The sequence below is a fragment of the Diceros bicornis genome, chromosome 14 (assembly GCF_020826845.1).
Source record: "Diceros bicornis minor isolate mBicDic1 chromosome 14, mDicBic1.mat.cur, whole genome shotgun sequence".
Classification (NCBI taxonomy): Eukaryota; Metazoa; Chordata; class Mammalia; order Perissodactyla; family Rhinocerotidae; genus Diceros; species Diceros bicornis.
The window spans coordinates 21,687,181-21,711,456 of NC_080753.1; the positions used below are offsets into that span (position 1 = coordinate 21,687,181).

The following is a 24,276-nucleotide window of genomic DNA, read 5'->3' on the forward strand; positions in this document are numbered from 1 at the left end:
GTTGTAGCAACAATGATAACAATTAATAACGACAGTATTTGGTTGGCTCCTGTGGCCCCATTTTCTTGTCTCTCCCCCTCCAGAGCAGCCCGCTAAGAGTCCCTTTCTGGAAGCAGCCATCCTGGGATCTTCCTCCTCCAGGAAGCCTTCTTCCTGGACTGGTGTGGAGCTGGTGGCTCTGCACAAGTTTCTCCCCTGAATCTCTGTCCCATTTGTGTGGCTCTCAGGGATGGAGTGTGGGGTCTGTGTCCCTGTCCCTCAGTCTGAGTGGTCCCACAATTTCCTCAGGGCAAGGGGTGGAGAAAACGCTGACACAGGGGAAGGGTGGAGGGCGGTTGGCAGCATGCACATAGCGAGCCCCTGCTGCCACTCCCTCCTCTCCTGGATGGAGAAACTGAGGCTCCACCCAAGAAGCCTCTTGCCCAGGTCATGGGGGGCACTCTGAACAGGTCTTCCAGATGGACAGAAGGGTGGCGGAACCCCTGCCACGTGTCCAGGGCAGCACCACAAATCAGACACCTGCCTCAGAGCTTTTCTTGTCATTTTTATTTTAAAGGAAAAAAAAAAAAAACAGTGCAAAAACCCATTTTCCAGTGTCAGCCATGCCCACCCCCACCCCCAGGTCACCCCCCTGGCTTGGCGCCTGACGCTTCCTCCCTCTCAGCACCCCCTCCCCTTGTGCAACCCATGGGGGCTGGAGGCTCCGCTTCCCTGGAGGTTCCAGATCCCAGGGGGACTTGGCAGGAGGAAAGAACTGGGGAGGTGGTGGCCCCTGATCTGCCTGGCCCCCCAGGTCTCCAGCCACTGCACCAGGTACCCCTCTTGGCTCTCATTAACCCTTTCCTGACCACGCTACTAGCCTGGGGGCACTGATCTGGGGGAACCCTGTTCACACCTCTCTTTGCCCCGGGGCCGGCTCGGGGCTCTCCTCACTGAGGTTGGGGGGTTCCCTCCCTCCCTCCGTGGCGGGGGAGAGCAGCGAAATCCCCAGGTTTAAATACCTTAATGAAAGCAGGGGATGGGGAGGAAGGGGCTTTAGATCTAATAAATTATTAGCATTTTAGTGTCCATGGAGGGTGGGTGGGGTGGGGGCAGGGCGTGGCCTCCAGGGCCCCTCCCTCCCCTTACTGGTGAATCTCATTCTCTATGAGGCTGTCCTCGCAAGACTGGAAGTCCGTGTCCGTGAGGCCATCAGGTGGCATCAGCAGCTCCTCATCTTGGGACGAGGACGACGGGGGCTCGTCCCCCGAGCTCCCAGGACCCCCATCCCCATCCCCGTCCACTTCTGAGTCCTGCAGCACCTGAGCGATGTATTTCTGAAGGGGGAGAGGAGTGGGGGTGAGGGTGGACAGCTGCCCCTTGTGGGAAGGGGGGATGGGGAATCTCAGGGCCTGCGGGAGGGAGGGGCAGTGATCCCTCCAAGGGAGGAGGGAACAGCCCCCAGTAAAGCCTGGCCTCTCCCTGCCCTGTCTCCCACTGCCCTGAGGTCTGGAAAGGCTTCCCTTTCTGGAGGACTAATGGGACACCCAGCTTTGGGGCTGAATCCCAATCAGAGGCCCCTCCCCACCCTTAACCATGGAATGGGGTACTCACTGCAGATTTGGGGACAGCGGCAGCAGTCGGGGGCCGTCCATTGCTTCTGGGGTCCACAGTATCTGTCTCCGTGTGCTCAATCTTGAGGGGCCCAGAATGAGTCAGGGAGTGGGGAGAATGCCCTGCTCTCAGCCGCAACCGTGCCACCACATCCTCTCCACATCCTTGTTAGCCTTGCCCTCAGCCCCCAACCATCCCCCAGCCCGCCTCGAGCTCCTGCCCTCAGCCATCCCCCTGCCCCCCTCGAGCTCCTGCCCTCAGCCATCCCCCTGCCTCCCTCGAGCTCCTGCCCTCAGCCATCCCCCTGCCCCCCTCGAGCTCCTGCCCTCAGCCATCCCCCTGCCCCCCTCGAGCTCCTGCCCTCAGCCATCCCCCTGCCCCCCTCGAGCTCCTGCCCTCAGCCATCCCCCTGCCCCCCTTGAGCTCCTGCCCTCAGCCACCCCCCTGGCCCCTCGCCCCATACCTTGTAGTTGTGGGCACTGAGGTATTTGAAGTGTCCGAAGCAGACGTGGCAGAGACAGATGACAATGGTGATGACCAGGACCACGAACGTGAACATGGACGTGGGGGCCAGAAACCCTGGTGTGGGGGACAAAATATGGGGCTGCTATCTCTCCTGTGGGCACACTCTCAGGGGTCCAGCGCCTGGCTTCTGCACCTTCTGAACGCAGTCCCACACTCCCATATGCTGTGGCCTCACCCTAGCCTCTCCCAGGCCCCCCGCCTGCGACCCCCGGCCATCATGGACCTCCCTTGTCCTGCTCTGCCGCGACTCTGGAGGGAGTCCCCTCTGCCTCCCCACCTCAACCGCCCAAGGGTGGGGTGCCCTCACCGGTGCGCATGGTGGAGAAGAAGAGCAGCCAGAAGAGGCAGAGGATGGGCGCGGCCACCACCTGGTTCACAGCCCCCGAGTGGATCTTCTTGTCCAGCTTGGCCGGCAGGTAGGCGTAGTAGAGATTGTACCTGTCCACCAGGTGCTTCAGCAGCATGTACATGAGCCCTGGGGGAAGCCACATGGGCCCTGACCTCGGAACCAGCACCGCCGGACCTCTGCGTGTCCGTCACAGGTTGTCCTGGTCCTTCCGAGGTCGCTGCAGGGCTGGCCTCCCTCCTGCTGCCCCAGCCCCAGTACAGGATAGAGCCCCAAGCCCCTAGCAGATCAGAGAACTTTGGCTTCTTCTGCGTCAACCCCTCCATGCTGCTGCCCCTCACCAGGAATGCTACTGTTAGAAATCCACCCATTTGCTTCAACAAGCATCCTCTCAAACCCCATCCCATTTTTCTCTATCCCTGTCTCTCAAGAGATGAGTATAAATTAGGTGGTAAGTTCTATTTTCCTGGAGGCTGAGGGGATGGGAGCTTTAGAAGGAGGACAAAGAGGTTAATCTGGAAGCTTGGAGCCTTCAACAACCAGGGAGGGTGGTTAAGGGGTTAGGATGTGGTCAAGGGGAAAGTAGAGGCCACTAGAGGGGGTGAGAGTTGAAGAGAAACTCGGCTAAATTTCTTCAGAAGGAAGAGGGAGTTGTCAAGTCACACAGCTCAGCTGTATCTCCAGCGAGGACCCAACCCCACCCTGGAATCCAAAGGTCTTTCCTGAGTTTACAGGGCCGTGTACAAGTGTGCCCATGGATGTTGTGTAGGAGTGTGTGTGTATGTGATATGTGTCCAAGTATATCCAGGTGAGTGAAGGCATTGGTGTGGGTATGGCCATGTTGGGGTGACTCTGCCCAGGGGCCCAGTACACCAGCTGGGTCCAGCCTGAGCTGACATGGTTTTCCCCTTCTCCCCCTAGGCCAGGCCCCAGACTGAGCCAGGGACCGGGCGGGAGGCCTGAGGGGCCGGTCTCCCAGCCGGGGCCCTGTCCACTCGGGGTGGCCTGCCTTACTAGAGTGGTGCGGGTGAGGTCCTGGGTCCCCCCGAGCAGGGCCCAGGTCCCGGCGCGGCGGTGCCTACCGAAGGGCACGATGATGGGGCAGGTGATACTGTAGGTCATGACCACCGTGAAGACGCACATCATCCAGGCGTAGGCTGCGCCAAACTGGAACTCGTAGGCCTGATGCTGGGGGGGAGATGGGCAGGAGGGGGGCTCATGGAGGGGAGGGACAGACAGGAGGGGTACAGGGCAGGGGGAGGGGCCAGGAACTCTGGGGCCAGGAAAGAAGCCATGGGGAAGAGGAACCCAATGTCTAGGGTAGGGCGGTGGAGAGAGGAGCTGTGGAGGAGATGGAGGGCAGGGTGGGGACAGTGAGAGGGTGTGGGGAGGGGCCTTCAAGAGATCAGGGGCTGGCAGGCCGTGGGCTTGGGAATGGGATATCGGAGCCTCATGTCGGGTTAGGGCAGAGGAACCCTAAGTCTAGGGACCCGGACCTCCCCCAACTCCCATCATAGAACACTAGATGGTCAGAACTGGCAGGGGCCTTCAGGGTTATCTATGTCGACCCATCACTGTACATATGGGAAAGCTGAGGCCCCAGATGGGAAAGGGATAGCCCAGGGCCCCGGAACTCGGCTCGCAGATTTCCCAGCACCCCTGTGCCCCACACTCTAGCATGACTGTCGCTGTTTCTGTTGGGCCCACCAGGGGGCGCTGTGCGGGCCACGGCGGCCCCAGGCGGCCGTACCCGCTTCACGTTGCGCCTCTCGGCGGCAGAGCGCGCCAGGCAGAGCCGGATCATGTACATGAGCAGGCCCGGGATGCGCAGCAGGTCCATGGCGTTGCCGATAAAGGCTGAGGCAATGACGTAGTTCACGAAGAAGGCGCCGTTGTCCGGCAGGAACACGCACCTGCGGGTACCAGGTGCTCCGGCACTGCGCCCTTGGGGGACTGGGTGGCCGCCTGCCCACTGCCAGCACAGCACACCACACCTTCACCCCCAACGTGCCTTCTTCCAGGTGGACCCCCCAGCTCACCCTCAAGCACCTGTGCCTCAGTCCTCCCAGAGTGTGAACCCCAGAGGCGGATGCCAGAGTGTCAACAGACACCTCCAAAGTAAGCCCCAGACACCCTCAGTGTGAGGGGACACGGCCTGAGAGCGAGCCCAGAGGCACCCCTAGAACTTGTGCCCCATAAACACCCATGGAGGGAGTGCTCAAGACCTCTAAGGCTACCAGAATGTTCAGGGTATGACTGCCCAAGATCTCCATAGACAACCCCCCTGAGAACCCCAAAGACCCCAAAGGTATGAGCCCCAGGAACACCCTGAAGGCTCCTGCCTTAGATTTTAACTTAACCCAGAGTTACCCCCAGAGTGTGAGTCTTGGACACCTCCAGAACACAAACTCCAGAGACCCTCCCTCCGAGATCCTTAGAGTGGGGAACCCAGGAACCTTTGTCAATGCCCGTGACACACCAAGTGTGAGGCCAAGGTTACCACAGATGGCCCAGAGCAAGACCCCCAGAGCTTTGCCCACATATACAGCCATGGTACATGTCCCCCAAGGCACCCTCACGGGGATTCCCAGAGAGGGTGCCCCATCAAGAACTCCGCAGTCACCCTCTGAATAAGAGCCCAAAACTTCAGAGATGTTCCCAGAACTCCCAGAAACACCCCAAAGTGTGAGCCCCAGAGTCCCCATAGATACTCCCAGATTTGTGAGCCCAAGAGCCTTCCTTAGACACTCAAAAGTGTGGGCTCCAGAGACCTTCAGGGAGACTTCCAGGATCCCCCAAGTCACTCCCAAAGTATGACCAAGATCCCATTACAGACACCTCTCCAAACCTCCTAAGAGAAACACCAGACTCCCACAGTTAGACCCAGAATACGAGCCCTAGAGGCCCTCATAGAAGCCCCTCTAGTGTGGGCCCCAGAGCCCCAAATATACCTTGAGGGTGACCTCAGAATCCAGAGAGGTTCCCAGAGAGTGAGCCCCAACACAGACCCCAGGGACATCTCTCATGTAAACAACCAAGACACCCTGTGGGTGAACCTTTGGGATGAGCCTGCCAGACCGTGATGTAAGCCCTTCCCTCCTCTGCCCTCTTCCCCCTGCAGGGGTGGAAGCTTGGCTGCACCCTCACCCCGGGGCTCGCAGTGTCTCTTAGGCATACCCACTCCTACAATCCGGTCTCCTTCCCTGGGGCCCCTGGTCACTCACTCAAACCGAATAGCTGCCTCGGCCAAGAATTTCTTGTCAAAGAGCCAGCGGAAGAAGAGGTCCAGGCTGGAGGGGAGGAAAGGAGAGGCGTGGTGGTGGGCTGGAATGGCCCAGAACACCAGGGGAGGGGGAGTCCCACCCAAGAGCCTCTGGGGACGCCCCCAGACATGGGGCAGGTAAGTCAGGAGGCTTGGGGATGGCCAGGCTTCTAGTCTTGTGCCCCCAGCTCTGTAGGCGAGGTGGGAGCCTGAACTGCTCCCTCTCCCTGTCCTGCAGTCCCCCAACCCTGGCTGCCATCCCAGCCTCCGAAACCCACCTGCTCAGTCCCAGCGAAGGCAGGAGCAGCACCATAAAGATGAGGAAGGTGTAGCACTTGTGCATGGTGGTCCTGTTCTCCCCAGAGCTGGGGCAAGGGGCACAGGGGCAGAGGTCAGGTGAGCCAGCCCCCCACGCCTGCTCCCCCAGCCGGTACAGTGTCCCGGGAGCATCCCTTAGGAAAAGGTGAGGATGCTGGCCACCATCCCTTCCCTGCCAGCTCTGGGACTGCCAGGGCCAGGGAGCCTGAAGGGCAAAGGGCTGCCCAGCGGGATGGGTGCCCACCTAGGAGGGCCGCCGCGCGGCACGTGTAGAGGTGTCTCACCGTGTCCAGTGGGCTTCAAAGAAGGCAGAGTAGTAGACAATGGTGGGGAGCAGGGCCGAGAAGCACCACAGCAGCAGGGTGGGGAAGAACTGGGTGATGATGGGGTTCTGCAGCGGGGCACAGGGAAGGCATTAGGCAGGGGAACTGGAGTGCACCCAGATTGCTTTGCTTACCTGCCCCCTCCCCCACTGGGCCCCTCGGCTCTCAAGGCCCCATGGCAGAAGTCCAGAACATCTGGAGGGCCAGGGGTGAGGGTGGAGCAGGGCCATATGAATAATATCAGTGGTTAGCATTTGCTGAACACCTACTCCGTGCCAAGCACTGATCAGGTACTTTACATGTATTAATCCTCACAATATTACCCCATTTTAGAGATGAGCAAACTGAGGCAAAAAAGAGATTCAATAGCTTATCCAGCTAGTAAGCAGTGGGATGGGATTTGAACCCAGGCAGTCTGGGTCTCATCTATTACGCTATTATCACTCAGTGATTTTCAAACTGTCTTCCTTTGAACTTTGAGGTTCTAAGGAGACATGCTGTGTGCATGGCAGGAGGAGTGAGGGGAGACAAGTGGTCCCCACTCTACTGCCATCGGAGCAACCCTGCTTTTCCATATCAGGTTTCATGTAAGATTCCTTCTGACAAAGGCATCAGAATCTAAGTTTGGAAGCCAATGATCTAGTCTGAACCTTCTACTCTTCTGCTGGAGAGACCGAGGGATGGGGAGAAGGGACTTTCTGAGGTCACAGGGTCAGTTAGGCCTGGGCCTGGACTCTCTTTTTTCCCTGGGTGTCTCCCTCGGTGTGTGCAAACCCAAGGGTGGCCTCTCCGAGGAGGAAGGTGGCAGGGAGCCTAAGGGAACTGCACAGAGGCGTTTCAGCCCATGGTCGTGTGGGAGCTTCTTGGTGGGGCCGAGCTGGAAAAGCTGGACTGGGCAGGAGGGCATCTAGTTGTCCCCCTGGGAGGGATTTGGGGTTTGGTATCTGTGTCTTGTGACACAGCGTGGAGGGCTGGGGTGGGGTGTGGGCCTCACGTTGAGGTACTCCACGGGCTTGGTGACATTGAACTTGTCCATGGTGGTGATGATGATGGCCGGGGTGGTGAGGAAGAAGAGGAGGATGAAGAGGACAACGTTGATAACCAGGCAGCGCAGCCACCAGATAAAGCCGCGGATGGAGAGGTGCTCCCTGGGAAGGCAGGGGTGGCGATCACTCCAGGGACCAAATCCCTGATTGGCACCCAGTGACACCTAGGACCTTCCTCCCCTCCCCACTGCCCTCTGGAGCCCACCCAGGCCCATGAAGCCTGCCCCTGCCATCCCCATTTGCTCACCAGTAGATGTTCTGGGGGTCGGGGGCATAGGACACGGTCCAGTTGGAGATATGCAGGGACTCACTGCAGGATGAGGAGCGTGGCTCCCCACGGCAGGTGCAGCCCTGGCACTTACACACGTTGAAATCCTTTAGGATGCTGGGGGGATGGGCACTGGTTACCATGGTACCGGCCACTGGGGATCCCACTGCCGACAGCTAGCCACGAGCACAGGGCCCTGGGAGCCCCAGCTGGTCACTGGGGGACAAGGGCTGGTGTGGGCAGGCAGGGCGGGGGCTCACATGGCGGTGATGGTCTCATTGTGGAAGGTGACAAAGGCCATGCCAAGAGGCTTCTCGTTCACCTTCTCCTTCTCCCGCTTGTAGTCCTCCTTCAGCTTCTGCTCCAGCTTCGTGTAGTACTCAATGGCCTCCACCTGCCGAGGGCGGGCGAGGCGGGGGCTTTGGTCAGAGCCGGGCTGGTCCCCGCAGCACCAAGCTAGCACTGACCCAGTGCTTACCACAGGCCAGGCGCTGCTTTCAGCTCTTTATGTGTTAACTCACTTACTCCTTACAACCATCCTACCAGGTAGGTACAATTAGCCCCATCTTACAGAGCAGGAAACTGAGGCACAGAGCAGTCAAGAAACTTGCCTAAAGCCACAGAGCTAGTAAATACAGCATAACGCTGTCCTCTTGGCTGATCTCTTCTGATTCGGGGTTTGAAAACTTGGTCACTGTAGGGACAGGGAACAAACCCAACAGTGGGAACTGGGGCTTCAAGGATTGTAGGAACAGGGGGGGACCCGCTGAGGGAGGCGCCGCACCTCACTCCCAACCCAGCCCCAGCCTTGCCTCCCCTGGGAGTCTATTTACCTTTGGGTATTTATGTGCAAGTCCTGTGTGTTGGGGGGGAGGTTGTGGGACAGATTCTACCACACCATGTACCCATCTCTGCTGTGACCTGTCTCCCCAGGACCTTCCAACTCCTCCCCACACCCATCAGGAGCTCTGGGGGCCCTGAGGTCTGAGCCAAGGCCAGGCCCCGTCACTTACCTGCTCGCAGCCTCGCACCACGCAGCAGCAGAGGTGGCCACAGGGCTTGGGGTTGATCATGGTGGGCACATTCTCCTTGCTTTGGAGGTTTGTGAAGTAGAGCTTTCCCCGCTCGGCCTTCTTCCTGTGGGACCAGGTGCCCAGTCACCGACCACCCAGCTGGTGCTGGGTCACCGGGAGGATGGGTAGGGAGCCCAGCTCAGGGGTCATCTAGTCTACTCCCAAAAGATAGGGGCTATCTTGCTCTTGGGTTTGTTTAGGATGCATGATTCAGGCATGTCCCCATCCTAGGGTCTCCTCACTCATCCCTTAACGGCCAGAAGTTCTTCCTGTAGTCTGGCCTAAATTTCTTATACTGTAGCTGAAGAAGGGTATGTCCTCAGATGGGGTGGGGACGGTGGGCCCCTTTCCTCTTGCAACAAACTCTAACCTCCAGGCCTTGCTCTTTCCAGAGCTGAATTGACAGGCACTCTAGGGGTTGAATTAAAATCAAATGCCCTGGGAAACACCTGGAAGGGGAGCCAGGCTCCAATGTGGTAGCCAAGACACCCTCCACAATGGGCTCATGTGTCACCCCCTTGCCACCCCCAGCCCCATACCTCTCTGCATCGAGGAACATAAGGCGAGCCACGTTGTAACACGGGCGGGCTTCAAGAACCGTGCAGTTGGGGTAGGCCTCCCTGAAACACAGTCCACCATCATCTTCTGCAGGGACCCCGGCCACCCGCCCCTGACTTTCATCCATGACCCCATCACCTTCAAGACACACATCCCCAGTTCAAGCTCTGTCTTTCTTAGTCTGCAAAAATGAAAGTTCCCTAAGAAGAAAACTTTGAAATTCCTCCTCATGCTTATTGGAGTCGGGGGAGGGTGCGCTCAAGGCACGGGGGCCTGTGTGAGTGCAGCATGGGCTAATGACCCAGGATGGGAGTGCACACCCGCACAGCTGGGGAAGCCACAGCTGTGGTCTGATTCCTGTTTGAGGCTGTGAACTTGAACACAAGAGAGACTGTTTCTAGCTATGGGTTGTTCTCCTAACCCTGTTCCCAGAAGACCTGGTTTGACCACGGACTGACCCCAACCAACACACAGCCCAGTCTACAGAACGATCCCTGGCCCAAGACCAACCAGAGATTGATCCTGAACCCTGACCTGAGATTGACTTCTAACCCTGGCCAGAGGACTGACCTTTAACCCTGACCCAAACTGACCCATAACCCAGACCCAAGACTGATCCTCTAACCCCAACCCGAGTTGACCTCAACCTTGACTTGAGACTGACCAGAGATAGACTGTCGCTGACTCTCAGTCCCTGGCACCTGGCAGGGCTCAAGGGATGCTTGCTGACTGAGTGAAGGAGCAGCTCTTTTTTATAGCTAATCACACACTGCTCCTTGACCTTAATCCCTAATCTAGGCTGAGCCCATTTTTTAAAAAAAAGTTTTTAATGAAGGACTACCCAGTGTTAAAGATGCATGAGATATGGTTCTAAGGGAACAAGATGGTCCGCACAAACCCATGAAAATCTGGAAACTTACATCTGGGATGGGGTCCTTGAAATGCACTTCCCAGGAAGTGACAGACCTTTGCCCTGACACTGTTGTTGCTCAGACCGTTTTAGGATTCCTCTTTGGAAGGGCCTTCACCCCCATGGCAGGCCGAGCCTCATTCTCATCTGACTAAGCTCTAATTCCCACAACACAGATTCCCTGATTTTTGCACACTGGATATTCCCTAATTCTGCTGAGTTCATCCTCCAATCCAGATAGACCCCAGACGTGGACCACAAACCCTGCCCAATACTGACAACTAGCCCAGGACTCCATGAAGACAAGGGCTGCCTCTTGCTCATCACCATACTCAAGGTCAACAGCTTGCACATAGTCAGCGCTCAATAAACTCATGATGAATGAATGGATCAATGAAATGACTGCTCCAGAATGCTCGCCCCACTGATCCTAATCATTCCAATTAGGACCATAGTCTCCCCAACCCCTGCTTATAGGCTGACCGCTGATTTTAATCACAGTCTCTTTCCTAAACAAAACCACAGACCAACCCCTGAAGCAGACAGCGGGGACCATGAGCTCGCCATGGACACCCATCAGGTCTGGTTCTTCTTTGTCTCACTGGCATACAGCACACAGTAGGTGTACAATAAATGTGTGCTGAATAAATGGATGCTTGACTAGCAGGGTTCCCTCCCTCACTGCATGAAGGTCTCTGTTCAAATGTCACCCTGTCAGAGTCCCCACTGCCCAGCCTTTTGGAAACAGCAGCCCCTCCTGACCCCTCTCGCTCTGCCCCTCTCCCTGCCTTGGTTTTCTTCTTAGCACCTACCCTCCTTGACGCACTGTCTGTTACTAGTCCACTTGTTTATTAGCTGCCTTGCCCCACTGGCACGTACGCACATGGGGGCACGGCCTTTCCTTTTCTGCTTTCTGCTCTATCCCCCTCCTACCCCAGGACAGGCCATCGGCAGGTGTTTGTTATTAAAGGACTTGTCAGCACAGCTGACAGCTGATTCCAACGGACGGTAATAGTAAGATGTCACCTAATTCTGAGCCCACACGGTCCTTAATCCTGACCCAGACTGCCCCCTAATGCTCATCACAGCTTGAACCCCAGACAGGACCCCAATCGCTCTCTCTCATACTGACCAAGGATGATCTAATTTTGACTGCTGTTCTGTAAATTGTATGAGGGCAGGGCCTATTTCTAATTTATTTACCCCCGGTGCACAGAAGGTGACCAACAAATGCGTGTCGCATGAATGAATGTTCTCCCACTAATGCTGATTACAAACCAGTCATTTTCCTGTAACGCGGGGGTCTGGGATCTGACCCTGACCAGACATTGACCCCAATCCTGTCCTGATCCAGGACAATGACTGACCTCTGACCCAGGCCAACTGACAGCGGATCCAGACCTCACTAAATCCTGATCCTGACCACCGACGTCCCCTATCAGGACCACTGGCCAGCGCCTAATTCTGACCACAGGCTGACCTCAGACCAGTCTCTGATCAGACCCTGGACTGGCTCCTAAAGCTGACCTCCATACTCTGGACCCCCCGAGAGCCTGAGGAGCTTATATGCATTTTCATAGTCCCAAGGTCCCCCGTCGTAACTGATGCCAAATAGCACTTGAGAAAGTCTGCTCAGTGGACGGATGAAGGTATGATAGGACCCTAACCCTGAACACAGACTGTCCTGACCACCCGGCACTCCTGGAGGTGGATGTTCCCATCCCGCAAGACAGAACTCCAGAGCTGAGAAGAGCCTCAGACAACACGTAGGCCAAGTTCTCCTAGGCTCCTTGAGGATCCATTGAAAGCCAAAGAGCTTCTCCCCACACACAAACTCCAGAACGTCACACACAATTTCCAGGAAGCCATACAGCTCAAAGGGCCCACGGACCTTGAGTCAACAACCCATGAGCCAGTGCAAGCTGGAAGAGGCCTGGGGGACTCACTTTTCAAGTATTTCCCGTATTTCTCCTGTTCTTAGAGGGGCCTATCACCAGCCCAAGTGCTAGACGGCCCTGGAGTCAGAGGATTCTTCCTGAGTCTGACTGCCACCCCACACTGCAGCCCCAGACCTCTGAGTGAGAGGCGTGGGTGAGGACGTTCTTGGAGTTGAAAGGCAAAGAAAGGTCTGCAGAGCCTAGGGTTGGGGGTAGGGGTGGCTACTCACTCAAAATGCTTCTTGATCTTTTCTGACTCTGCATATTTGGAGATTCCGTTGATGAAGAGAGTCCGCTTCACCTGGGGTGAGAGGGGAGCGGGTTTGCCTTCCTGAGGCGGGACTCCAGAGGAGCTGGAGAATGCGGGAAGGGGCTGGGGAAAGAGGTGAGCAGAGAGGAGCAGACAGGGGTGGGAGGAGGCTTTAGGGATAAGCCAGGGCCAGGGAAAGCACACAGAGTGTTTCTAACAGAAATCAGGCAGTGAGCCTAATGAAAGAGCCATCCGGCCCCTTGCTCCTGAGGGGTTATGGGGGGTGGGGGGACGATCCTCAGGCCATGAGGACCAAGCTCAGTGGCTGGCCTGGCGTGGGCGTTCAGCTCTGGTTTGGTGAGTGAAGGCAGAAGAGGAGGGAACATCACTACCAGAAGATCGACCACAGCTACTGCCGGAGCACCTGGCACAGCACTGCTGCTTCCCACGCCTCGCTGCACCTTCACACGGACCTCAGGAGAGGTACTGCTGTTGTCTCAGTTACAGATGAGGAAACCGAGGCTTGGGGAGGTCACTTAACTTGCAGGATGGGGGCTTCTGAGCTGCTGGGCCCAGATTCAAACCCAGCTGGCCTAACACCGGAGCTGCCACCCCTTAGGGCTGAGGCAAGAGAGGCCTGGAGGGAAGGGAAGAGGCGGGGGTGGGGGCGGACCTGGGCTCTGCTCCACTCACCAGGTCGTCCTCCTTGTAGCGCATCTTGGAGGTGTGTCTACGCATGCTGTAGACGGTGAGCAGCAGGTACAGGAAGGCGAAGGAGGTGTGCAGCCATAGCAGGTTGTTCCTGGGGGGAGCAGAGGGGTACATGGAGCCCCCAGGGCTAGGAACACATTCAGATACCCCAAACCTCCCAGGGTTAATTAAACCTTCAGACAGGGCCCCTTTCCTGCCACCGGTCTTCTGTCACTGACCCCCTTAGAAGGCAGGCCCACACCCCACATCCTCTAGACCCCAAGATTGGTCCATTCCAACTGAAATGTCCCAAGAGGTCATCTCTTCCTGCCCTACCCCCTGGCTATACTGCCCTCCAACTGGCCAGGCAGCCTCCCCTGGCCCAAGGTTGCATACTCCTCTTCTTTATCTGCTCATCCCTGGGGATCTGCCTCCTCTGTCTCCAGCCCAAGCCCTCAGGGCCCCACAGCCATCTCTGCAGCCTCAGCACCTCTCCCCCGAACACTCCCTCTTCCCGCCCTCCCCGCTGGCTACAGACCCTGGCCTCACTGACTGGCTTCCCAGCCTTACCCTGATTTCAAGTTGGCAATGGTGGTTCTCCCGAAGCTGTAGGCGTTGTTCTCTAGGGGACGGGAAGAGAGAGAGGACAATGGTGGGGTCAGGGCACATACTTGCTGCCCTCTCCTCTCTCCACCCCAGCCACTCTGGCCCTCGCTGACCCAGCAGGTCCCCTGAGAAGTTGACAGGCAGCACGATGCCTACGGAGAGGACGCCCACGACAACCAGCAGCCCGATGATGTGCCGCTGGAAGGACAGGTAGTGCACGGCATCGCCCCCACACTTGTCCCGGATCTCGTCATCCCTGCAGGCACCGGGGACATAGGAGTCAGGTGAGGACTAGGGCAACAGAGGGGCCACAATCTGCCTGCCCTTGCCTATCCCGCCCCATATCCACCCTAGCCCCTGCCAATGCGGCAGCAGAATGGGGCTGAAATGGGGTCTCTGGGTCCCTTATTTTCGGGGAGTGGAGGGGAGGGAGGATGGGGGAGGGGGAAGGGGAGGGAGAAAAGGAAGGATGCAGGGAGAAGGGGAGGGAAAGGGGCAGAAGAGAGAGAGGAGAGGGATGGGAGGAGGGAATAGGAAGGAATGAGGGAAGGAAGGGGTAAAAGAAGAAGACTGCAGAGAGAGGAAGAAGAAAAATGAGGACTGGAGAGAAAAGGGAGAGGACAAGAGGCAGATGTGAAAGGGAGGACAAGAGGGAGGAGGAGGAACGGTGACAGAAGAGGCAGAAGTGGGAGGGAGGAGGCCGGGAAGCACTGGCACCTTACGGGTGCTGGGGAAGCAGGATAGGCTGGGGGAGGGGCCCCAGGCCGGGCGGGGCGGGGGCGGTGCTGACCTGTGCGGGCTTCCTGCCTCTCACAGGGCTCACTGCCTGCCTGCTGCACTCTGGCTCCATCTCCTGACTTCTGCCTGCCGGACACTGGCTCCTGCCTGTTGCTGGCTGGCTGCTCCCAGCCTGCCTGCTGCCCCTACCCGCTGGCTGCACGGAGGCTCTGAAGCGGGGGCTCCAGCCCTGCTCTCACTCACGGGGTGGCAGGGGCAAGGAGAGCTGAGGGCAGAGCAGGCCCCCCAGCCAGGGGGGCGCACAGGAGACTGTGGGGTAAAGTGAGGCCAGCTCAGGGGACAGCAGAGGCTGGGACCTCAGGGCCTGGCCTCCCGGAGTAGGGAGGAGGGTGCTGGGCTGGCTAGGGGCGCTAAGGCCCTCAAAGCTTCTGGCCTCTGGATTTTGTAGGGAGATGACAGGTCTGAAGTTTCTCTCTGTTTCTCTCTTTCTTTAGAGCCTGAAGACCGTTCACTTACTTTATCCTGAAGATGGCTGTCAGCCAGGAACAGAAACCCTGGGGGGACAGAGGGCTATCAGCCGGAGTCCTCATCCCACCAACCCAAGCCTCCCTTCCCTCTCAAGTCCCCCCACCCCATTCTCATAATCACCTCCAGGCTATGCTCACCTTGACACAGCTTCCACAACCCCCCAAAGAAACTAGCTCATCTCCAGAGAGGGGGAGAGGGAAGGTGCCAGCCCTCAAAGAAGAAAAAAGATTAACACCAAATTGAGTTCTTTGTGGACTCTTACGCCCAGAGCTATGGATCCCCGCAAGTACCCGACAGGACAGCAGAATGAGGGGAAGTCCTGCAGTGGAGTGGGCCAGGGTGGGGATGGTGGGGCTTGGGGTTCTAGGAAGGGTAATGGGAACCTCCAGACCTGCAGCTAACAAGAAGAGTTTGCAACATGGCTACCAAAAGCAGAGGGGTGAACCACGCATTCCAGCCGCCCATCTTCCAGTACACCCCAGAGGGACCAAAACCCAGGGTCTCTGTGAGCTGCAATCTCCCCCTGTCAAGCCCCCAGGCCTGCCTTCAGGCAGAGGCCCCACTCAGACCAGGGTGGGGATATGTCGGGGGTGGGGGGCGCTGGGCAGGGAGAACCCTCCCCCAACTCCCTGCCAGGAGAAGGTGCAGGCTTAACACAGAGAGGGGGAAAGACGTGCCCTCCAGCCAAGATGCAGGACTGTGCTACCTGCTGCCAACATCACCTAAGTCTGGGGACCACCTGGACACCTCTGGCTGGCAGGAGTGACACCTTTGCTTTGCCACTTACCACTGTGAGTCCAACTCAGGAAGCTGACAGGCTTCTTCTGCTATGGCTGCTACAGAGCTGCCATCCCCAGGACCCCCAGCCTAAGCTGGACTGACCAGGGCCACCCTAGGGTCTGAGCGTTAGAGTTCTGACCAGGACCTCATCCTCGCAGAACAATAGGAGGCCAGGCAGGTAATGCCAGAGTGTTGGGTCTGACCTGAAAGGGGGCCTGGGGACTGCTGTGAATCACCAAGCTCATGCCTTGTCTACAGGGGCCGCTGGCACTCAGCCCCAATCCACAAGCAGGTCAACTGGCCCCACACGGCCAGGGGCCGCCCGCCTGCAAACTCTGAGCATCACAATGGATTCTGTATGTTTTGCTAGGTGGTCCTGGAAGCCTCATTATTATTTCTAAAACCACATCTAAGGAAAAAGGTGTCCTTAGGATTAATCAGCAGAGGCGGGCACAGAACTCTGCTGTGGAACAAAGTGTGGAATTCATGGATGTTAGGCTCTTGCTAGTTGGGAGGCTGACACAGAAGACAGAGCCAGGAGTTCTGGGTCTGGGGGATTATCCTGTGGCTCCTAGACAAGCCTTCCCTTTGCTGAGAAGACCACACTCCACGGGTCCCTGACTCCAACATCACTGGAAGCTAGAGACTGCTGAGCCCACTGGCCCTGGAGTTGGCGGGGGCGGGGGGGGGGTGAGTGCTAAGAAGTTCAGGGGAGAGCACTCACATTGTCTCTTTGGTCAAAGTCGACGGAGCTGGAGACAGACGTGAGACGCTCATACCGGTCGTGACTGTCCCCGTGCATAGCTGAGGCCACACTGCGGGTGGGGGAGATGAGAGATCAGAGAGCCTGGTGAATCTGAGCCCCTTGGGGTGGGGTGAAGTGGGTGGGCTCCCACTCCAGCACTCCAGGGACTAGGTAAGGCACAGAAAGCGCAGAGGCTGAAGCGGGGAGGAGTGACTGCCCTCTCTGCCCCCTTAAATCTGCCTCTTCCCTCCAGGGCATCTGGGGGCACCGATGGGCAGTGGGCAAAGGGAGGGTGTCTTCACCACGGTGGAGGTTGAAGTGAGAATGTGAGCGGGCCCTGCAGTTCCGGAGCTGACCAGCGGGGGCCGGGTGGGGGGCAACAGAGCCAATACTAGGCACAGGGCAGTGGGGAGGGAAGGGAAGGCAGACTAGGAGAGCCCCAGAAGGGTCAGAGGCAATGGGGGCTGGGGGATGTCTCCCAGGTGGGCCCCTACCCTCCCTCTTCCCCGACCCCAGCAGCTGCCGCAACTCCAACTCCAGTCCTATACACAGAGACCATGACATGACACAAAGGGCCGGAACCAGGGCTCCTCAGGCAGCCCCCCTCCCAGTCTCCAGAAGGGGTGAGCAGGGGACCCTGGAATGTGAAGAACTAGCTGTTAGGGGATGGGAAGCCACTGGAGATGCCCAATCTTGTCTCTGCAACCAACAGGGTGGTGAGTGTACTGGGGTTTCTGGGAGGACGGCCCCTCCACCCCAGCCAACCAGGCCACAAAGAAGGCCAGGCACGGGGAGGGACTGGCCTCAGGCACAGAGCCAGAGGGAGAGATACGGGGTGAGGCAGAGACAAGTTGGGGAGCCTCCTGTTCTGCAAAGCACACCGCCTGCGTTAATCCGAAACATGAGTCTGCAGAGAAGAAAGCTGTAAAAAGAAACGTGGCCGGAAGAGAAGAGAAGCACGAGAGGAGAGGAAAGGGAAAGCTGGTTTAGTAGGGTGAGGGGCCTCGGGCCCCACATACTATTCCTGCTCCACTCGGTCCCTCTCCTGCCGCCGAAGCCTGGGGACAGAGAACAGACAGGGTTAGCAGGGGCAGGGGAGGGTCCCTGGGGACTAGCAAGGGACAACGGCCCAACTGAGGGTCCTCATGTCCCCCATGCCTGCTCTGGGACTGGTCCCTCTTCATCCCCCCAACAAAGGGGGAGGAGAGAGGGCTGGCTCTTTCCTAGCCCTAAGGAGTGTGGAAGAAGGGGTGTATGTGTAGGGGGTGTGAGTGTGAGAGTGTGTGTATGTGTGTGCGTGTGAATGTGTGAGTGTAGGCGTGAGGGAGAGTCCCAGAGCCTTACCTGTCTGCATCTGTCACCAAGGCCAGCCGCCCATAGTCCCAGGCCACCTTCCGGAGGATGGAGAACAAGAACAGCAGTGCCTGAGGGAAGAAGGGGCGGTTGGCAGGTGGAGAGGCCATCTGTCCACCCCCTGAACTAACCAGGAACACAGGGGCAGAGGGGCTGGAATCTTGTCTTAGAAGGGGATGTCCCCAGCTTAGGTGAATGGTCAGAGACTAGGCTTGGGCTGGGTGATAGGGATCCCTCCTGCAGTTAAGTCTGGGGAGTCAGGTCAGGTGGGAGAGTGGTTAGAGCTACAGGTGTTGGCCAGCTATGAACAGGATGCGGGTGCCAAGGGCGGGGTTGGCATGTGGGCACTCACCAGGAAGCACATGAAGTCGAGAGCCAGCACGGTGGGGACGCCCCCGAAGGGCAGGCCCTGCAGGACGGTGCTGCGGATGCGGGCGCTGTAGCAGTAGTCCTTGGGGTTGCTGTTGTTGAGGGCCGTGGTGCCCAGTGTGGCCAGCAGGAAGGGCAGCATGGCTGCTATTGCCGCATGGTCCTCCTGGGCAGAGGGCAGAGCAGTCAGCGGGGCTCAGCCCCTATCCCCTTCATGGCTCCAGGAGGGTGGGCGTCGGGAAGGGGCAGTGAGAGCAGATCAGCAGGCTGCCTGGGTGGGTGGAAGCTCTGGCCTCCAGAGATAGGGGCCTGGGGAGGGGACGATTGAATCATGTGGATTTACCTTCACTGGCTCTTGCGCTACAATTTCACCCCAGGTGTGCAGAACTCGGCCCAGATCTGGACTGAGAGACTGGTTTTTCTAAGCTGGATGTTGTGAGTCTCTAACATCTACCTCCCACCACCTCCATATATACACACACACTCTCTCCAAGCACACACACACAGACACTCACGCGCACTCTCTCTCTCTCTCTCTGTCTCAGGCAGGGGGCAGAGCTGAGCCTGAGGGAAGATGGGGAGGGCTCTTAGGCCTGAGGATCCAAGGCTCGGAGGAGGGGCCTCTAGGCCAGGGGAGGATGGGTCAGGCGCCAGCCACCTCATCCTGATCTCCTCTTTCTACCCCTATTGGAAAAATGGCATGGTTTCATTTACTTAGAGTTTTCAACTCTGCTAATCACCTTCCCAATATCATTGGCTTCAAAATAAGATGTTCAGCTTCAGAGCTGCCCCGCTGCCCTCAGTTAGGGGTCTGAGGATGGGGTCAGAGTGGGAAGTCAGTTAAAAAGTAGGACTTCTGGGTTTGTGTTAGCTGCCTGGCCCCAGTCACACCTGCTTACCCTCTTTCCTTTTTCCCCTGCCGTGGCAGCAGCTACACCTTTCCCCTCTCCAGCTTCATCACCTCTCTCCAATTATCTCTGCACAGGAGTCACTTGAGTGGTAGGAGGACTACAACTCCCAGAGTGCCCTGATCTTTCTTCTGGAGCAGGGCAGGCTGGGAATACTGTGCCCTCCAGTGAGCTTTTCCATTAGCAAAGGAAGGGAGAGTGGGCGGGGCCTTTTAGCCTGCCCAGGCGTCCTGCAGCCAGGGTCCTGCCCTGCAGCCTGGTTCCCTGCCACTGACAGTCTGTCCAGCACTCAGTGGTCGGTGGATAGGGTAGGGAGGAGGAGGGAAGGGGCAGGCATAGTCCCACCTTCCCCTGAAGGGGCAGCCAGCCTGGATGCCTGGGTTCTGGAAGTGCCTGGGGACGGAGTGGAGCAGGGCTCTGGGGAGGCTCCCATGGCGGAGGAGAAGTGTGGCCAAGGTATCACTGCCCCAGCCCCATCCTACTGGAGGGCCCCTGGGGGCCCCTTCTGCTGACAACACTGAAGCTCTGCCTTGCGGAGGGAGGGGGGGAGCATGGGGGGTGATCCCGAGGGAAGAAAGGAAACCAGACAAAGAGAGAGAACAACAAACCTAGAATCGGTGATTGGAACTCTGGGAGCAAGCATCCCCCAGCCCTGCCGGAGTTCCCCTGCTATCAACCCCTGGTTTTCCCCCAGTCCCTTCGTGACACTTCAATGGCAGGGCAAAAGGCACAGCTCTGAGATGGAGGGGGAAGCTGGGTTTGTTTATGTGTTTGACTTGGTTGCAGGGAGTCTCTGAAAAGTATGTGTTAGGAAGACTAAGGGAGTAACCGCCCTGGGTTTTATGCCTCCCTCTTCCTTTCCAGCCCAAGATGCCTTAAAAAAACTCCACTAACTTAGTAATTGTAGCAGGTGCTATTTATCAAGTGCCCAATGTTTCAAGAATAATACATACATGATTTCATTTAGTCCTTGACAATCCTGAGATGGATGTCATTGCCATTTTAAGATGAGGGCACAGGGGCTTAGAGAGGTTAAGTAACTTTCCCAAAGTCACACTGCTAATAAAATGATGAACCTAGGATTCAAACCTAGGTCAACTTTCTAAAGCCAGAGCACTTTTCAGGGCACCATGATGCTTTTCTGATGTGCCTAGAACATGACTCCACGGACCACGGAAGCTTCGTAAATGCCCATTAAATGTTCTCTGGCTAGGGAACACCAGAGCACTGTGGGCATGTGCGTGTTTAGGTGTGTAAATGTGTGTTGATGTGTGTATCTGTGTGTGGGGGGAGAGAGATAGGTGACTGCATGGCAGTCCACGGAAATGAAGGGAGTTGTCGGTCTCTGAGAGACGGTATGTACGTGGGTGTGTCTGGGATCCTGGGTATGTAAACATAAGGTTCACAGAACCCTGGGGCACCAGAGGAGGTTAAATGTATGTATAGGTATTCTGGGTCTGTGGCAGTTGAGGGGTCTCTACATTAGTCCCCCCACTTAACTCCCAACTGCAGTGTACTCTAGAATTCAAGACAGCCCATTCCCATTCCTTGTCTGTTTCTCTCTCCAACTCCAAGGCTCCACCAGGCCAGAATGTAATGGGTACAAACCCCTGGAGTGCCACATCCCCCCCACCACTCCGATGGAGGGTGGAACATTCTGGGAACTTCCATATTAAGGGGACCTGGTAGGGTGGGTGAGGGCCCAGGTAGATGCTTAGTAACTAAAATCACCATGTCCATCTGTTGCCTCCCTCTCTACAGTCACAGAGCACTCTCCCCTGCACAATTGCATTGATCTTCCCACCTACACCACGAGGAAGGCAGCACGCTCACACTCGACCAGATCACTAGCCCCACTTTACAAGGGAAGAAGCAGGGACCCAGAGAGGAGAAGCGACTCACAGGAGGTCACAGGGCAGGTAAAGGGTGGAGCCAGGGCTGGTGGCTCTGCTTGCTGACAGGGTTACTGGGAGAGTTTAATTGTGGGGGCGGGGTTGCTGGGCCGAGTTTCATTAAGAGCAGTTGCTCTCACAGCCTTCACTGAAGAGCAGCTGAAAGGAGAGAAGAGACTGAGGCAGAATATCTGGGGGGGGGGGGGGGAGGGAAGGTGGCAGGGGGGTCAGTTCCTCCACTCCACGGGGCTGCCCAGTCAGCTATATCCCGGAATTTCTCTAGTCTGACATTGAGGCTTTTAGCTGGAAGTGTGTAGAGAGAGTGATGAAAGATTTTATTTCTAGCTAACTGAAGGTTGTTATTTTCCAATTAAGAAGTGTGTGCACGGTGGGGTGGAGAGTTATAAGTTAAAAGGTTTTCTTACAGAGTTACTTGGGAAGACAACTTAGGGCTTGGGATCATAGGAAAGCAGTGTGGTCTGATGGGAGGAGATGAAGATGCAGGTTAGCTCTGTTACTTTGTAACCTGGGCCTCAGTCTCCCAATTTGTAACAAAGAGATATTAATATCCTGCTTCGCCTCTACCAACTTCAGAGAGATGGGCAAAAATGTATCCACAAGGAAGATAAAAGTAGTAGGAAAAGAATGCACTGATCAAACACTTATTTAACTCTTATTTTGTGCCAGGCGCTGTTCTAAGCACCTTACAAATGTTAATTCGTTTATTCCCCATCACAACCCTAGGAGGACACTGAGGTACAGAGAGGGTACATAACTTGCCCAATGTCACACAGCCAGTCTGTGGTAGATCTGGATATGGACCCAGGCAGCCTGGCTGGAGTCTATGCTCTTAACCACTGCACTTTGCTGCCTTGGCCAGCAGAGGAGCCACTTCCACCAGGGAGCTGGGGGCTGCCAGCTCTGCTCTGGAGAAAGGCCACACCCTATTTCTACCTGTTTGCCCTCCCTCTTGCTTGTAGCTCCCAGGCCCTCCACTCAGGCCTTAGGTTTGTGATTTCAGGTTCTGAGGCAGGTGTAGGCACAGGCAACGAAGTCTGCAGGTTCTGAGCACAGGCTCTAGGATGAGACAGATCTGCCTGCTGACCTGGGCAAATTACTTCGCCATGGTGGGCCTCGGTTCTTTCATCCGTAAATGGGGATAATTCAGTTGTGTGGTTGTTTTGTGGACTAAACAAGATAACTTATGTAAAGCTCTTAATACGGTTCAAGGCACATAATGGGTTCTAAAAAATTAGCTACTGTTATTAACAAAATGTGGAATAAAACGGATTGGTCTCATGGAGGAAAACTGGTAAAAATCAAAATAAAAGAAAACATAGAATTTAATACGATAGAGCCCCTCGGTCGAGATGGGGTTCTTATTTAGACTGAAGGGCTTATACTGCATTCAGGACTCTGCCACTGAGTGGCAGAGAATGTTCCCAAACTCTTCAAACATACCCGATCCATCCATAGCAGGCGGGGAGGTGGGGGCACAGGAGGGTGATGCTACACCAAGATGGGTCAGAAGTTCAGAGAAGAGAACCTATTATTGATCACCTACCAGGCGGGGTGCCAGGCTCCGTACCTCTGTTATCTAGTTTGATCCCCATGATAAATCTTGTAGGGAGGTGGTAGTAAACTCTCTTTTTAATTGAAACTAAGGTTCAGACAGGTTAAGTAACTTGTCAAGGTCACACAGCTAAAGAAAGGCAGAGCTGGAATTTGAACCCAGGTCCCTAAGGCTCTGTTATAATTGGGGGGAACTTGTAGGATGTCCAAAAGGAGGTTCTAAGATACCCACCACCTGCCTTCTGCCTTGCCACATCCTCACCCACCCACCGATAGGCCAAGACTGAGTTGGGTGAGCCAACAGCAGGCCTCAGCTTGTGCCACCTGGGGCATGCCAGGGCCTGGACCCTCTGGTGCCCTGGAGGACAGTCACTCTGCCAGCACCTCCCCAAGCCTGGCAGACACTCCCAGTCCCCTCCTCACATGTGCCTGGGAGGCAGGACTGGGGGCCCCCTCCGCAGGAGGGGTTGGGCACTGCCTTATTCTTCCCGGGCTGCTGCAGACCCAGGGAGAGGCTAGAGAGAGGTATTGGATAGAGAAGCTCAGGCTCTCTCACTGCCCCCCCAGGGAAGTGGAGTGCTGAGGGAACAGACCTCTGCTGAGGGGACCCAGGCAGGTGGCAGCACAGAGCCCCAAGGGCAGCCGGCCCCTCTGACCTCTCCTCTCCACTTCCCAAGCGTCCTTCTCTTCTGGGGAACAAGGCGCCAAAGCTTTGGGACTGTCCTCCCTAAGCGGTCAAGAAGGCCAGGAGGGACAAAGCGCGCCCCCTCCCCCCAACAGGGCCTTTGCCCTACTCCCAGTCCCCCGTCTGAATCCTTTCGCCACCGCACCCTCCGACGCAGGCCCGCGCGGCTCATGAATGAACTGCACTGTGTGGGGCGCAAAGAGAGGACACCGCTCCTGGGGCCGGCCGCCTCCCCAGCCCGCCGACCAGTCCCCAGACCGGCCAGGGGCAATGGCCGGCCTCGTGCCAGCCCCTGCGAACCCTGCCCTTGCCCGAGCTCGAACCCCTGCTCCGGGCCAGCCTCGGGGGTACTTGGCCCCGGGAGCAGGAGACAAGATAAAAGAGACCGAGGCCATCGGACTTGCAGACCCTGGAATCCAAAACTCGGGGGCGGGGGCGGCAGGTTCCCATAGAGGCGACGGGCTGATGGGGCGCAGCTGGAACCGCGGAGGGGCGCGGAGGGGACGCGCACCTGGACCGGGCAGGTGGGAGAAGAGTGGCGCTAGGGGGCCGGGGGCGGGGGTCCCACCTCTCAGAACCTCCCGAGGGGTGGGGACAGAGGGCGGCGCACATCTAGACCCCTGAGAGGGCTCGGGGGACTCCTATTTGGCTCAGGATGGTGCGGGGTTGGGGGCAGCGCGCGGCACCGCTGGGTCCCGCGGGCCCGGGCACCTCCGGGTCCCGCAGGAGGCTGAAGGGAGGGGACGCGCAGCTGAGTCCGGGGTTTTTCTTTGGGTGGTGGTGGGATCCTCAAAGAAAAGAGGGGGCTGGGAAAGGGTCGCGTACTCACCCCCAGGCGCAGACTCGGCTCCGGCTCGGAGCCCCGGGTTGGGGCGGGGCGGGGCCGGGGGAGGGGGAGGGGGAGTCGCTGGGCGGCTCGAGCTCCGGGCTCCTGCGGCGGCCGCGGCAGCGTCTGGGGGAGGGGGAGCAGGAGAGGGAGGGGGAGGGGAAGGGGGAGGGGC

General features: G+C 57.4%; 1 protein-coding gene across 3 annotated transcripts; it reads right to left on the minus strand.

Annotated features, from left to right (window-relative positions):
• Window positions 1-599: 599 nt before the first annotated feature.
• TMEM63B (transmembrane protein 63B) lies at window positions 600-24,198 on the minus strand. 3 transcript variants are annotated; one of them, XM_058554258.1, is made up of 24 exons: window positions 24,105-24,198; window positions 18,202-18,384; window positions 17,841-17,920; window positions 17,516-17,554; window positions 16,476-16,566; window positions 14,960-14,997; window positions 13,819-13,961; window positions 13,670-13,721; window positions 13,103-13,211; window positions 12,390-12,460; window positions 9,294-9,374; window positions 8,695-8,818; window positions 7,942-8,075; window positions 7,661-7,798; window positions 7,362-7,515; window positions 6,329-6,435; window positions 6,005-6,091; window positions 5,689-5,754; window positions 4,215-4,377; window positions 3,547-3,652; window positions 2,426-2,593; window positions 2,057-2,172; window positions 1,594-1,674; window positions 600-1,316 (listed from the first exon to the last, which is right to left on the minus strand). In XM_058554258.1, the coding sequence occupies exons 2-24, from the start codon at window positions 18,358-18,360 to the stop codon at window positions 1,125-1,127; spliced, it is 2,499 nt and encodes an 832-aa protein (XP_058410241.1). In that variant the 5' UTR covers window positions 18,361-18,384; window positions 24,105-24,198; the 3' UTR covers window positions 600-1,124. The 3 variants fall into 3 exon arrangements, with proteins under 3 accessions (XP_058410241.1, XP_058410242.1, XP_058410243.1); XM_058554259.1 differs by lacking the exon at window positions 24,105-24,198 and adding an exon at window positions 21,973-22,242; XM_058554260.1 differs by lacking the exon at window positions 17,516-17,554 and having other exon boundaries at window positions 601-1,316.
• Window positions 24,199-24,276: the final 78 nt, after the last annotated feature.

Excerpts from the sequence above, each read along its gene's own strand:
- TMEM63B (XM_058554258.1), bottom strand. The coding sequence starts at position 18,360 with ATGCTGCCCTTCCTGCTGGCCACACTGGGCACCACGGCCCTCAACAAC. Across the intron at positions 17,921-18,201 it reads TCGACTTCATGTGCTTCCTG|GCACTGCTGTTCTTGTTCTC; the intron begins GTGAGTGCCCAC and ends TTCTTCCCTCAG. Across the intron at positions 4,378-5,688 it reads GAGGCAGCTATTCGGTTTGA|GTGCGTGTTCCTGCCGGACA; the intron begins GTGAGTGACCAG and ends TGGTACCCGCAG.